Source organism: Macrobrachium rosenbergii, chromosome 58, assembly GCF_040412425.1.
Source record: "Macrobrachium rosenbergii isolate ZJJX-2024 chromosome 58, ASM4041242v1, whole genome shotgun sequence".
NCBI classification, from domain to species: domain Eukaryota; kingdom Metazoa; phylum Arthropoda; class Malacostraca; order Decapoda; family Palaemonidae; genus Macrobrachium; species Macrobrachium rosenbergii.
In genome coordinates, this window is record NC_089798.1 from 14,794,183 (window position 1) to 14,807,888 (window position 13,706).

The 13,706-nt window shown below is 35.4% G+C and overlaps 1 protein-coding gene across 1 annotated transcript in view; it reads right to left on the reverse strand.

Annotated features, from left to right (window-relative positions):
* The window catches only part of LOC136837233 (protein snakeskin-like), a 42,776-nt gene that overhangs the window by 19,893 nt on the left and 9,177 nt on the right, over positions 1–13,706 (reverse strand). The window contains 1 exon segment of the mRNA XM_067101972.1: positions 5,196–5,277. Within this exon segment, the coding sequence (XP_066958073.1) occupies positions 5,196–5,255 (60 nt within the window). The 5' untranslated portion in view covers positions 5,256–5,277.

Here is a 13,706-nt window from a genome sequence, read left to right on the forward strand (position 1 = left end):
AGGGATTAGTTATGAGAAAAATTATCAGTCAAAGACCAACGCTAAATTAAAAGTCTTCAGTGAAGACTCTGTGGTTTGAGACCTGTTGATAAAGCTTGTGAACATTTATATATCGTCTCTTGTCTTAAGCATTTATTATTTTGTGTGTACTTTATAAGTAACATGGGAGGAATTCCCTATCTTTATTTTTATGCAATTTGTTTAGTAATGGATTTATTTGACTTCCTCAAATGTTTCGCTGAGAAAGAGGTTAAAGATGTACTCTTTGGGAATGTACTGGACTTTGACTTATTTTGACCTATTGTGAGTTAACGATGTAAAGACAATAATCATTTAAATATGATAGACTGTAATATGATTGATCTTTTGTGGAACATTAGTATTCCATTTTATTTCATCTCTTATTTCTTGAAATCTAAATTAGTTATGTTAGATTTTGTCAAATAAATTATTTTGGGTAAAGCTTGTTTCGCTGTAGACCTGAGAGAGAGAGAGAGAGAGAGAGAGAGAGAGAGAGAGAGAGAGAGAGAGAGTAGAGAGAGAGAAATGCAGGGTCATTAGGTACAAATATTCATTACCAGTAGCCTTTTTGATGCGGTCACTATCAAGCTACCAATAGGTGGGTCTTCTCGACTTTGTAGAAACAGGTAAGCAGTGAAATTTTCTCTCGATTGGGTAACACACACACACACACACACACATATATATATATATATTCAATCAGAAAGCTATCCTTTTCCCATCCAATTCACTATAAGTAATATATTTTCACAGTTGATAATAAGTCCACCTCCCGTGGGGTCGAACCAGATACGGACGAGGAATCAGGACTACAGTGACACACTAAACCAGTCGGCCACAATCACGGTGATGTGATAAATAGTCATATATATATATATATATATATATATATATATATATATATATATATATATATATATATATATATATATATATATATATATAAATCTAATACAACTGAGGTATCAACTGTTGTACAGCAACTTCCAGTTTCTCGAATTGTTCTTATCTCTTAAGGCTAAGTCCTGAAGTAAGTATAAAAAAATGTTGCTATGATCCTCCATATATTTACCCCTTTGCGGAAAGCTTTTTCACCTCTTGACTCATGGCTGCTGTCAGAGCAATGGGGACACTTCTAGGAGCCTACAAAGTTACAAAATGGCAGTTCCGATCATGCAAGTAAGAGTTTAGATTCAGAGGTAATAATATGAATAAAAAGCGTTAATCAATAAAGAATGATGATAATTCAAGACAGGTTTTGGCGATCTGACATTGAACTTTGTAAAACTGGATTTGGTGAGAGTCTAAAGGTAGAGAACACTTGGATTGTCACCACAGCACTGCTAACTTCCAGAGAATGAAGTTTGGCCCGACAGTGAAAACCAGTTTAATCTAAGTGACACCATATTCACAATTTTTTCGTTTTGTTCTTTCTCTTTTTTGAATTTATTTACCTTGATGAAGCCGCACTTGGAATACAATAAAAACTGTAGTTTGGTTGTAGTTACCGGTGCCCTTATGATAGCCAGGCCTTGAAGCCGAGACAGCTGTCAGCGTGAGGATAAATATAATACAATAAATGAGTAATAATTTTAAACTTTTACCTCGGAACTTTTGCTTTATCCTTTGGGATAAGAGAAGATACAGAATATTGGTAAAGTGTCGCCCTGAAATAATAAACACCACTAATATGCCAATATTTAATAAGAATTAAATATATATATATATATATATATATATATATATATATATATATATATATATATATATATATATATATATATATATATATATATATATATATATATATATATACATTATGCCCGTGCTTGCTCTAATGCAAGTGTGGCTACTAATTCATCTGATACGTACTTAGCAAATAGTTTTCTGATCGTATCAACTGTTTTCTTTGCCCGGATACTGGGGTGGAAGTTCGTTTCCATATTATTAGTCAGATTCATCACCCGTCGAACGTTCACCTTGTATGAACAGTATCACAAGGCGTGGTCAGGGCATGCAAGGAATATTTCTTTGTGTGATTGCAAGTGCCTTGTCAGGTTATGATCAGTTTTACGGGTGCGGCCCGGAAGCGTGTGTGCATTGGTTGGTTGCAGTATGTTTTGCTGGAAACGAAATAATGTAAGACTGGGGATTCGAGGACGAACATTGTTAAAGAGCTTATTTGAGCAGTGCAGTTTATCTTTTTGGAGATGGATTCTCTGGTTGGCTGAGGTGAGTAGGCCTACTGAACTATAACAAAAGACTATTTTATTATTTTTTGTACAGGTCCGAGGAACTTATGTTTCCTTTTGCTGTTTGGGTTTATGTTTTTGTGCCATTTATTCTTTATGTAACTCTTTATATTACCAGTTTATTTATGTAATTTTAGTGAATCTTTTATCTTTATTTACGAGAGATATTTCTTCTTTTGCAGTGGCGAGTCTGTGAGCTCATGTCATTGGAGAAAATGCTCTGGGTTAATGAGCGAAAAGAAAGAAGTAGGAGTTATGTCGATGAAACGACTAAAGACTGTTTCTTTTTAACTATGTGCTGACTGATGTACATTATTTGGTGATTACATGATGTTGGGCGGTCCTGGTCTTTTCGGCCGTAACAATGTAAGACGTTATGTTTATGGTATTTACCATTATTATTTCATGTTTTACGTACATCCCCAAGGGGCTGGTACTAAACACGGCGCCCATTTTGCACGTAAACGTCCATCCGGCCTAAATGACTTATGGCCGAAACGACCCGAATGCATGTTGGGGAATCTTGGTCTTACCATTTTGTTTATTCCCTGCTCTGTGAATGAGATTCCATTTTCTATGATTCATTTTTCATGCTTGATTTTGGGAGTCAGAATATTAGATTCGTTCTTTTTAATTAATGGTTTGTTAGATTTTTTAATAAATTCTATTTTTCTAGTATCTTGAGTTTAATTCAGTTGCCTTAGTCAATTATGAGATAGAGAGAGAGAGAGAGAGAGAGAGGGAGAGAGAGAGAGTATACCTTAGTTTAACCAGACCTCTGAGCTGATTAACAGTACTCCTAGGGCTGGTCCGAAGGATTAGATTTATTTTACGTGGCTAAGAACCAATTGGTTACCTAGCAACGGGACCTACAGCTTATTGTGGAATCCGAACCACATTATGATGAGAAATGAATTTCTATCACCAGAAGTAAATTTCTCCAATTCTTCATTGGCCGGTCGGAGAATCGAATGCGGGCCCAGCAGAGTGCTAGCCGAGAACGATACCAACCCATCCAATGAGGAACTGAGAGAGAGAGAGAGAGAGAGAGAGAGAGAGAGAGAGAGAGAGAGAGAGAAGTAGGCAGGTTCGCCTCCGCTGGACCTTCGAGTTGCCAGTTGCAGATTTTGATAGGTGACTTCTCCCAGGAAAGATAATAGATTCCTTTCAGATGAGTAAAATAAAGGTAAACAAGCCTTCCAGAAGGCAAAACAAACACACACACACACACACACACACACACACACACATATATATATATATATATATATATATATATATATATATATATATATATATATTATATATATACATATTTAAATATTTATATATATACTGTAAATTTATATAAATATATATTTAAAGGACACATATATGCATTTCATAGTTCAATGCTTTAAGATGTTATCATGGAAGGTTTGTCATATAACTAGGGCGAGAGGTTTGATGCAAGATTGCTAAACAGTGAATAGTTTGATTCCCCCACTGTAAAGCTCAGCAATATTGGCGATCAGGTGATCTCCCAAGCGCTGTAAATTATGCCAAAATCTGCCCTAAAGTGATCGTTCATTAACGTGATAGAACTGCAGTTGTCCAGTCATAGCTTTGGAGTGGTTCAGGCTTTGAAAAATCGGCAGATAAGGTAGAGTCTCAAATTCTGTTTTTATAGAAAATTGAACTTGTGATTTTTACCATGACTTTCTAATAATTATGAACTTTTGAACTGGTGTGGAAATTTAATATAATATTCATACCTCTTTTATATCATTATTTTGTTATGTTACGTTTGCCATATATGCATTTTATTTCCATTATTGTTTTTATTTCAATATCTATCATGTTTAATTCTTTTCGACAGATGTCTGTGGAATTGTGGTAGACTGTTTTTGGACATGACTTTATTTTGATTTGGGAGTATGTGTGATTTTGGGGATTTCTATTAGCCATAATGAGACTTCTTTAATCAGAAGTGCTTTGCAGTTTAAGTTTAGTTATCTGACTCGATAATTCATTTATTATGTTTTAATCTTTGCTAGTTTTATTCATTTCTTGTTGGGTTATTTGAATAATAAACCTATTTTTGTAGAAACGATTGTGTTTCTTTAAATAGTCCATTTAATTGCTTTGGAGGAATAGAGATCAGTGGATGAGTTTTGGAAAGCATTGATGAGAGAGAGAGAGAGAGGGACTCGGGGAGGGAGAGAGAGAGAGAGAGAGAGGGAAAAAAATGCGAGTGTGATCTTACCTTCATACGTCTTTTTCCTGAAGTAAGCTAGTTACCATGGAAAAGTGTTGATCTGTTACCTGTAACATAATATATGTAAATGTTCAAGTGTGTGCCTTGGTAAGATATAGTTGTATATATATTATATATATATATATATATATATATATATATATATATATATATATATATGTATTATATATATATATATATATATATATATATATATATATATTGTTGTTACAATAATATCTATTTCTGAAAAGTACCTTATTTTCTGGCTTCTGGCTAATAACGTTTTTGAAATGTCTGTCGTCTTGTTTTATAAGTAAAACGAGTAATTTTGCTTGTTCCATGTTTCAAAAGTAATTACCCCTTGGTACGACTAGTTGTACAACTTCAGTGTATGTTAACCCTATTTTATATATAATTTTGTTGTTTTCAGTTATAAGTTGTGACTGACTGAGAATTATTGTCGACTGTAGAGTGCCTCTGTAGATGGACTCTGTTCTGTTTATGGTTGCGTAATATATTGTGGCAACGTCGTGTACTTTTCCCTATAAACACACTTATAATATAAGATATGCATATGAATTTACATATACCTGTATTTGGTGAATAAAGCAATCTGATTAGCATTGCCGAGAAATTAAATAAAGAATTTAGGGTAGGCGTAAACATGAAAACTCAATACTTACTATTTCGACTAATTTCAGAATCCCCTGAGGGCTCTTCAGGTAACCGATGTTCAGATCCATACCGGTGGGATTTTTTTAGAATCTGTGAAAAAAGACGAAGATTTCATTATTATAGTATAGTGAACATACACCTACACATATTGATCATTTTAATTGCATATAGGCATATATATATATATATATATATATATATATATATATATATATATATATATATTATAAAAATGCACCCATAAACAAATATATAATAAGTGTATGTGGGTTGGGGAGGTTTCTTCATTTGCTTCAGCATCAATAAGTGCATTAAGTTTTGCTCTGATAACTTTAGAAATGGAATCCATGACACAGAAACTTAGTAGATAAAGAATACTAATTTATAATGGAATCAAGGTTGAGATGACTTGAGCTTTTGTGCTGACTAGACAATTTTGCAGAATAAGGAATAAGGAAACAAAGCCTGATTATTAGCAGAGGTGCCAAAGAAGGACAGCCCAGTGATATATTCAGTGTACTTATTCCCAATGTGCTGAAGAAATAAACCGGTAAATTTGTAAGAAATAAACAAAATGGTTTTAGGAAAAGCAGAAGCTGCAGAGATCGAATGATTTATGAAGACACATCGTGTGGTAGTGCATGGAATTGAAAATCTTTTTCTGATGAGTTTTGTGATTACAGGGCCTTCGACAGCATCCACAGACTGATATTATGGAAAGTCTTATGCCGCTGTGGCATTCCCCTCAAACACGTAAAGCTAACTGAAGCTAAATGCAAACTAAGTGTTGATGGAATCTTGTCAAGTATTCTTTGTCCTTCCCGTCGGATTTTGTAAGGATCAGATTGAGTGACATACTGGCTGGGTGTTGTCTGGTTTATTGGTGGTTCCTTACTGAAATGCATATACATTGTTGCTTGTTGTTTAAGATTAAGCCAGCCTTGTGCTGGCACGGGCTCTTGCTCCTGGAGCAGCCCGTAACGTATATACAGAATCTTCGAAGTTGTTATTGGCTGGCGCGAGCCGCAAAGTAGTTTCTACATACAGACGGGGCAAAACAGAGATTATGTTTCGGACATCTGTGCTTGTGGACAGACAAGCAGATGACGATTGTGAGAGACATAATAAACGTACAATGATAAAACATATATCAATGGAAAGGCCAGGAAATTCCACATATGGCCAATTGCATGAGGTTCGAGACAGATTAATGAATACAATGCAGTAGCATAATATATGTGAAATGGCCAGACGTTTGGCTTCTTCACAAACAGAAACATACATACAGTTTGATAGAAGATTCGGTGGAACATTATGAGTACATGACTGGAATGCTTGCATAGCAATGCAAGTAGTGGTGATTGTACATGAATCGAGACAACAATGGTTAAGGAGAAATAGACAGAAATATTGTATGGTAGAAGATGCGTTCCTTCCAGCGGTCCCCTCCAGCTGACGCGGGAGGGAGAGAGAGAAAGCTGGCTGCTTTGTCTTGTTTTCTCCGATGGATGATTCACACACACGTGCGCCCGAAAGATCGCGATGAGGTCTCTTACAATTTATAATGAGAAAAATAGTTGGAGGTGGAAGAGGCGCTCTAAAGTGGAGTAACGATCGCAACTTGACAATCTTAGAATATGCAGACAATGCTTTTAAAATCAACAAAACACCCAAGGTTTTGCTTAACTTGCTAAGTAGAATGCCTTGCATATCTGTAGAAAAGGGACTCAAGATAAATCTAAGAGAAAGCAAGAAATGAAGACAGTTTATATACAAAGCGATAAAATAACACTAGATGGAGAATGGATTAATGATAAAGTTTCCAAATAATTAGGACCTATGATATCCAATGCAGGTTCTCTCGAGTTGGAATTTAGTGAAAGATTGAAAGAGGCCAATCAAACTACGGGCTATCTGAAGATGATTTTAAAGTCAAATAGCCTGAAATCGCATGTAAAAGTAAGATTGTACATAAGTCTGGTATTATCTGCATTGTTATACGAACATGAATAATAGTATGGCAGTGAGGTTACATCAGAAAGATTATACACACATGTTACACACACACACATATATATATATATATATATATATATATATACATATATATATGTATACATATATATATATATATATATATATATATATGTATATATATATATATATATATATATATATATATATATATATATATATATATGTGTGTGTGTGTGTGTGTGTGTGTGTATGAGTGTGTGTGAGAGAGAGAGAAAGATTAGTTTTATAAAAGAGCTGATGAGAATATAAATTTGATTCACTGATTTCAAATTTAATACTTAGTGTATACATCTTGCAAATGAATGAAGTCAAACCTGTTCCACAGGATAAGAAATAATCCAGGCCAGGCATTTTTCGACAAAAAAAAAAAAAAAAAAGCTTTGCTTCGTCGCGGTTGTCAATGGATTTTTTCAGTGCATGTCCGCATGTACTGTGGTTTCATCCCCAATATATATATATATTGAAATTCAAATTCAAATTCAAATTCTTTATTTCAGCTTTGCAGCCATATACAAAATATTACAATAAAATAATAAAAGTTATATACAAATATATTCGGAATAAAACAAAAGATTTATAAATTACCAAACACAGAAAATGTGTTTAGACCACTCTTTAAGAACTAATGATTTTTTAAAACTATCACTGTTAAAAATTGCACAAATTATGTGGTTTTTTGAACTCTTTACCCTTTGAAACAGGCTTACAATACATTTTCCCACTAATTCATTGAATGTTGGGATTCCTAAAGAAACAAAGTGTCCACTTACTCTCGAAAACCTTTCTATTCCCATCAGGTACCTAAAAGAGTCATTATAGCATACCTTAAGTTTTCGTATGGTTTCCTTTTTACATTTCATTGCCAGAGGCATACAATACAGGGAAGTACAGAATGATCTGAACAAATGCACTTTAGCCTCATCATTGCACATATGAAAGTTCCTTAGTAACATATTACCTCGCAAGCATTGCCCTCGATAGAGTGATGCAATGTGGTCATCGTCCTTCAGATTGTCATTAATATTCATGCCGAGATATTTACATGACTTAACGACTTCCAACCTGACGTCATTAATATAAAGTGACGGTTCACTAAATGACATAAAATTCCTGGGCTTTATAACAAGAACTTTGGTCTTATCAGGATTGACTTCAAAATAATGGGAGTTGAAATATTCCACACTTTTATCTATGAGTATTTGCAATGCTTTTAAAGATGGGGCTAAAAGTATTATATCATCTGCATAAAGGATATGATTCACCTTAACCTCTCCCACTGTGCAACCACCTTCCCTGCTGAGGACCTTTGTACTTAAGTCATCCACATATACAGCAAACAGAAGTGCTGATAGAACACTACCCTGTCTAATACCACAACTGGGTTTAAAAGGGGAGGAAAGACTATTGCCCCACATTACTCTAAAGTCCTGAGTTTTGTACCAGTATTGCAGCAGTGCTATAGTGTAAAATGGCACACGTCTTCTCTTTAAAATTTGAAATAATCTTTCATGACACACACTATCAAAAGCCTTGGACATATCCATAGCGCATACAAAAACTGGAGTGATCCTTGACCTATAAAACTGGCATGTTTGTTTAAAAAGAAAAAGGGCCATATCAGTGCTGTGTTTAGTTTTATAAGCAAATTGATTATCAGAAGTTGTTAACAAGTCTTTGCATCTTTGTAGGATGATGCATTCTAATAGCTTTGAAATAATAGAGGCAAGGGCTATTGGACGATAGTTATTCTTATCAGAGAGACTTATGGTAATCCTTAACTAAATTCAGAATTTTTATTTCAGTCAGATTTTTTGATACGAAATGATGCCTGAACAAACAAGTGAACAAAAGTGACAGATGCACGAACAGAGTTGGATGGGCATATCGTAAGTGATTCCCTGTGATTCCATCCAGGCCCGGGGCACTATTAAACGAAAGGGATTTTAAAGCATCTTGAACGTCTTTAACGGAAACAATTGGTATGGTGTTTTCTTCATCTTCATTTTCCATCGACAAAGACATTTGTGGATGGTTCTTACCTTCCATAATATGAGCATAATAATTCCTCCAACCCTCTGCTATGTTTGACTCTCCACTTATTCCATCAATACTAACCGGTAGTTTGGTTGTTTTCTTTCTTATTTTGTTTATTGTTTTCCAAGGATTTCTCCTGCTCATATCTCTAGCGATTTTTTCCCTTGTTGTTTTGTTTACCGTCTTCTTACAGACTTTGAGTGCCTTTTTAAAGTTTCGTTTAGACAAGACCATCTCATCATATTGCACACCCGATCTCGGCATTCCCATTTCCTTCCATAATAAATACTTTTGTCTGGCTGTAACGTGGTGTGATTTAACGTTTTCATTCCAGCCTGGTATTCCATGACTTTTATGTACCTCCCCGGTACTTTTTGTATCTCCACTCTTAATCAATGCCTCAACAAGATCGACAGCAAACGTTTCAATTAGAAATACATGGTTTCTGTCTCTGCATCCCCTTGTTTTACAAACTATTGCCTCAACTGGAATCTCTATTTCTTTTAGTGACTTCTCGCTTCGAACTTTATATTCATCATAATTTCTAACCTCGTAAGTTACTCTGCGATTATTGGTCCCTGTTACTATGTTTGCTGAAAAATTTTGTAAACAAAGTTTAAAACCCAGAGGCTTGTGATCTGAGCCTATCTCTTCGTAAAAAACTTTAAAACATCGAAGTGAACTCAAGACGGAAATAGGGCACACGACGTGGTCCAGCCACCTCGTGTGACCCGTAGCGTCGCTTACCCACGTATGGGTATCCGGGGGTAATGAGGTGATGTCAGCTGCACAGCAGTCGTATTCACCACACCACCCAAATAATTCTGCACCAAATTCTGATGAAATGTGAGCGTTAAAATCCCCTACAGCAATAACATGATCATTCTGATGTTCTTCAAATAGACATTTCATTTTCCCTAATTTATTTAAGTATTCCTCAGTATTAGAACCATTATAGTAGGGCATATAACAATTGATAACCCTTATCGTGCTACCACCCAAACTAATATCTATACATAAAAAGCGTTCATCTCTTGTGGTATTTTCCTGACCTTCCCTCAACAAGAGCTAGACCACCATATGGCCTTCCCCTCACAAGAGCTTGAGGTCTACTGGTGACGACGATATGGAATCAAACTTAAAATCAATCTTATTTAGAAAGTTACTCTCCTGTTGCGGCAAAAATGTTTCTTGCAATGCTATTATCTTATAGTTATTACATAAATTTTTTACAACAGACATTTTTCCTGACAGATCTACAGTTGAAAGTTGCTATATTAATTGAAGCCATGATTAATTTCTTTTTTCGTACCATTTCCTTACCATTACGCCTTTTGGCCAATTAACAGACTGAAAAAGGTTGGCTACTTTACATTTTCAATGCTCGATTGATATTTTAAAGGAAACATAATTGTCATGTTTCGCTTGAAGTTTTGACAATGAACTGAATTTTACCAGATATATTTATGACATGGATTTTTCAATTCATCTTCATTTACATGAGGACTTAACCTAGACACAAAAAAGAGAAATATTGGTGAGAGGTTCAGCTGCTAGTAGACCGGTACCCTCATTGGTTCCTATAACTGCAGGCTTTCTTCTTAATAGCTTGGTTGAGGTGGCGAATCCGGGGTGTAGAACTCCAGATGGTCCGTTTTCGTTTCTCCTCTGCGTCTGTCTTCGCACTTTTCTCCGCTGCCATGGCTGGAGCTCCCATTCGTTCAAAGATGTCGATGATGTCGTGGAGGCCAGATCCTCATCTGAATCATTCTGTAGCGTGACATCCCGAGTGACCGTTTTATTACTCATGTCCTCTCCAGTATACAGTTTAGCAGTTCCTTTAGAAGCTTCGCCAGATGTAAATTTTTCAGTGTTTTTGGTATCCGACCTTTTTCTGTAAAAATGAAGTAGTTCAGCTTGTTCTGCTATCACTTCGTCTGACGTTTTTCTTTTCTGTTTTGTAGCATTATTCTCCTTCACTAAAGTCTTAATTTCCTTTTTGCTAACATTTTCTTCTATTTTCGAAACTTTTTCTCTAGGCTGCTTATTGGAATTGGAGAGGATCTTAACCTCCGAACGAAGAGCACTAAACAGTTTCAGCAGCGTTGCCATGTCGACATGATCCATAGTTACTGGAGGCACTTGGGTACACTTCGTTATACAAAATTCAGTACCTTCAGGTGCAGGTGACTGACACATTAATGTCATACTTTGTCGTATGTTATTTTCCTTCTTCTGAGCACCACGATATTCCTTCTTCTTTTCGGGACAGCCGTACTTCTCAAACGCCAGCAGCACTGCCTCAGAGGCTTCTTCCTCACCGTAAAAGTCCATGCAAAGGCTCAGCAAATCCTCCTGATTCATGCAGTCTATCTTATTGAAAATAAAAAACAACAAGCCATTGTTTATAAACATACAGTCCGATACCTCGGATGCTGTATTAATACTTGCCATGTTTCCTTTTCATTTATTTAGGTGTTCCGAGTAAAAGTGACGTAGTTCACGTCATTAAAACTATGACGAAACAATGACGTCATTGAAAGAAATTTTCACGGGTGAGTAGTACGCATGCGCTTAGTTACGGAAGAGAACTTTAAAACTAAGTTAATCACATGAAACACCAACTGCCTGCACTTGTGTACACATTTCCTCGGGCTCCTGAGGTATTCACTTCACTGTATTTCGCGCTTGGAGGTATTTCTCATGCCTTAGATCCTATAAATAACAAGGTATATTGAGGAGCTCAAGTGTTCACACATGTTTACAGTAGTGGCTTAAATATATATATATATATATATATATATATATATATATATATATATATATATATATATATATATATATATATATATATATATATATATATATATATATATATATTATATATACATATATATTATATATCACTAACTTTCATGTTATAAAATACCCCAGACGACAGTAGGGGTATATATATATATATCAGTGCCATCATATTGGGCTATGTATGGATATATGTATAAATTTAATTAAGCTCCTGCTGATTTCTTTGCTTTACTGGCTGTATAATCCAGGTATGCCACCAGATTTTTACAAGGCCCTTAAGGTGAGGGCGGCCTCCATCTTGAGTTCATCACCTCAGTTGACTCAACTAAAATCTTGACCAAGTGAGTTGTGGGCTGTGGAAAACTTTTCACACTGGGTTGATTGACAGACCTATTGGGTACAATAAACTTGATCACCTCAACATAAGAATGTTGGAGTGAGAGGAGAGTTTTAGGGAAATTGGTTGGCCATGTCTTTGTCCCAACCTCATCAAAGGGTTGGGCTCTATACCCAGTGTGTAATTTCTTGAACAGTGAAGACACCTGGGGTGAGTAGTAGCTGTTCCTCCAAACTTTGCATTAACTCATTTATAGAGCCAAATTTAATTAAGCTCCTGCTGAGTTTCTTTTCTTTACTGGCTGTAGACCTGTTTCCTCTGTGTTCCCGGTTGCTTAATATCGGCCCAGGACCGATAGGAAATTCATTGCCGATTGTCTCGGGACCACCCGAAGCAATGGCCCCATAAATTTGATGCGTTCAACATAATCAAGGCCCTTTGTTATTTTAAGGTGAGGGCGGCCTTTACCATCTTGTGTGTAAATAATAAACAGTTAACCTCAGTTGAACCTTCCACTTATTAATTGTTCTTACATGTATTCTGTTTGTGGGCTAATGGAGGGGTTTTGTAAGGCTAAATTATCTTAAAGTAAAAACACGCAGTCCAAGACTGCATATATACAATATATATATATATATATATATATATATATATACATATATATATTACCCGAGTTGTATGGCTGTGGAACTCATATATTTATATATATACATATACATTAAGCTATAGGTTGTCAGATGAATATAGTAATCAACCCGGCACACGACTTTATCCTATGTCTTGGTGTGACAAATAATACTGAAAGTGTTGTGCAAATTATTCCACAGTTGCATAATCTTACACCAATATGCTGAAGAAAAGTAAGTGTCTCCATGATATCAAAAGGCAATCGAGGTATTAAAGATATTGAACACTCAGTGTATTAAAGAAATTGTTCATCATGTCATCTTTATTGAAATCACCCGACTTAACTCATAATTTAAAATTCTTACAAATGCCATTGGTCTTGAAGTATATGTCGTCTTTCGGCATAAGGCCATCAGTATATTGACAACTCTGTAGCATACTGTTATCAAATCATTTTAGCAGTAAGCATTTTGCTACATTTATTCAAGGTAATATTTTTCCACTTACGATCATATGGGTTATGACGTCAATAATTTTTCAAGATCTATCAGTAAAATCAATGCTGTTGTTTTCTGTGCTGGACAGTACGTGGATGGGGCATCAATGAGTATCGATGTGCGTTTGAATATCAGGGAATTATAACTGATGTGGTTTTTTCTGTTGGTTTTTCTGCTGCATC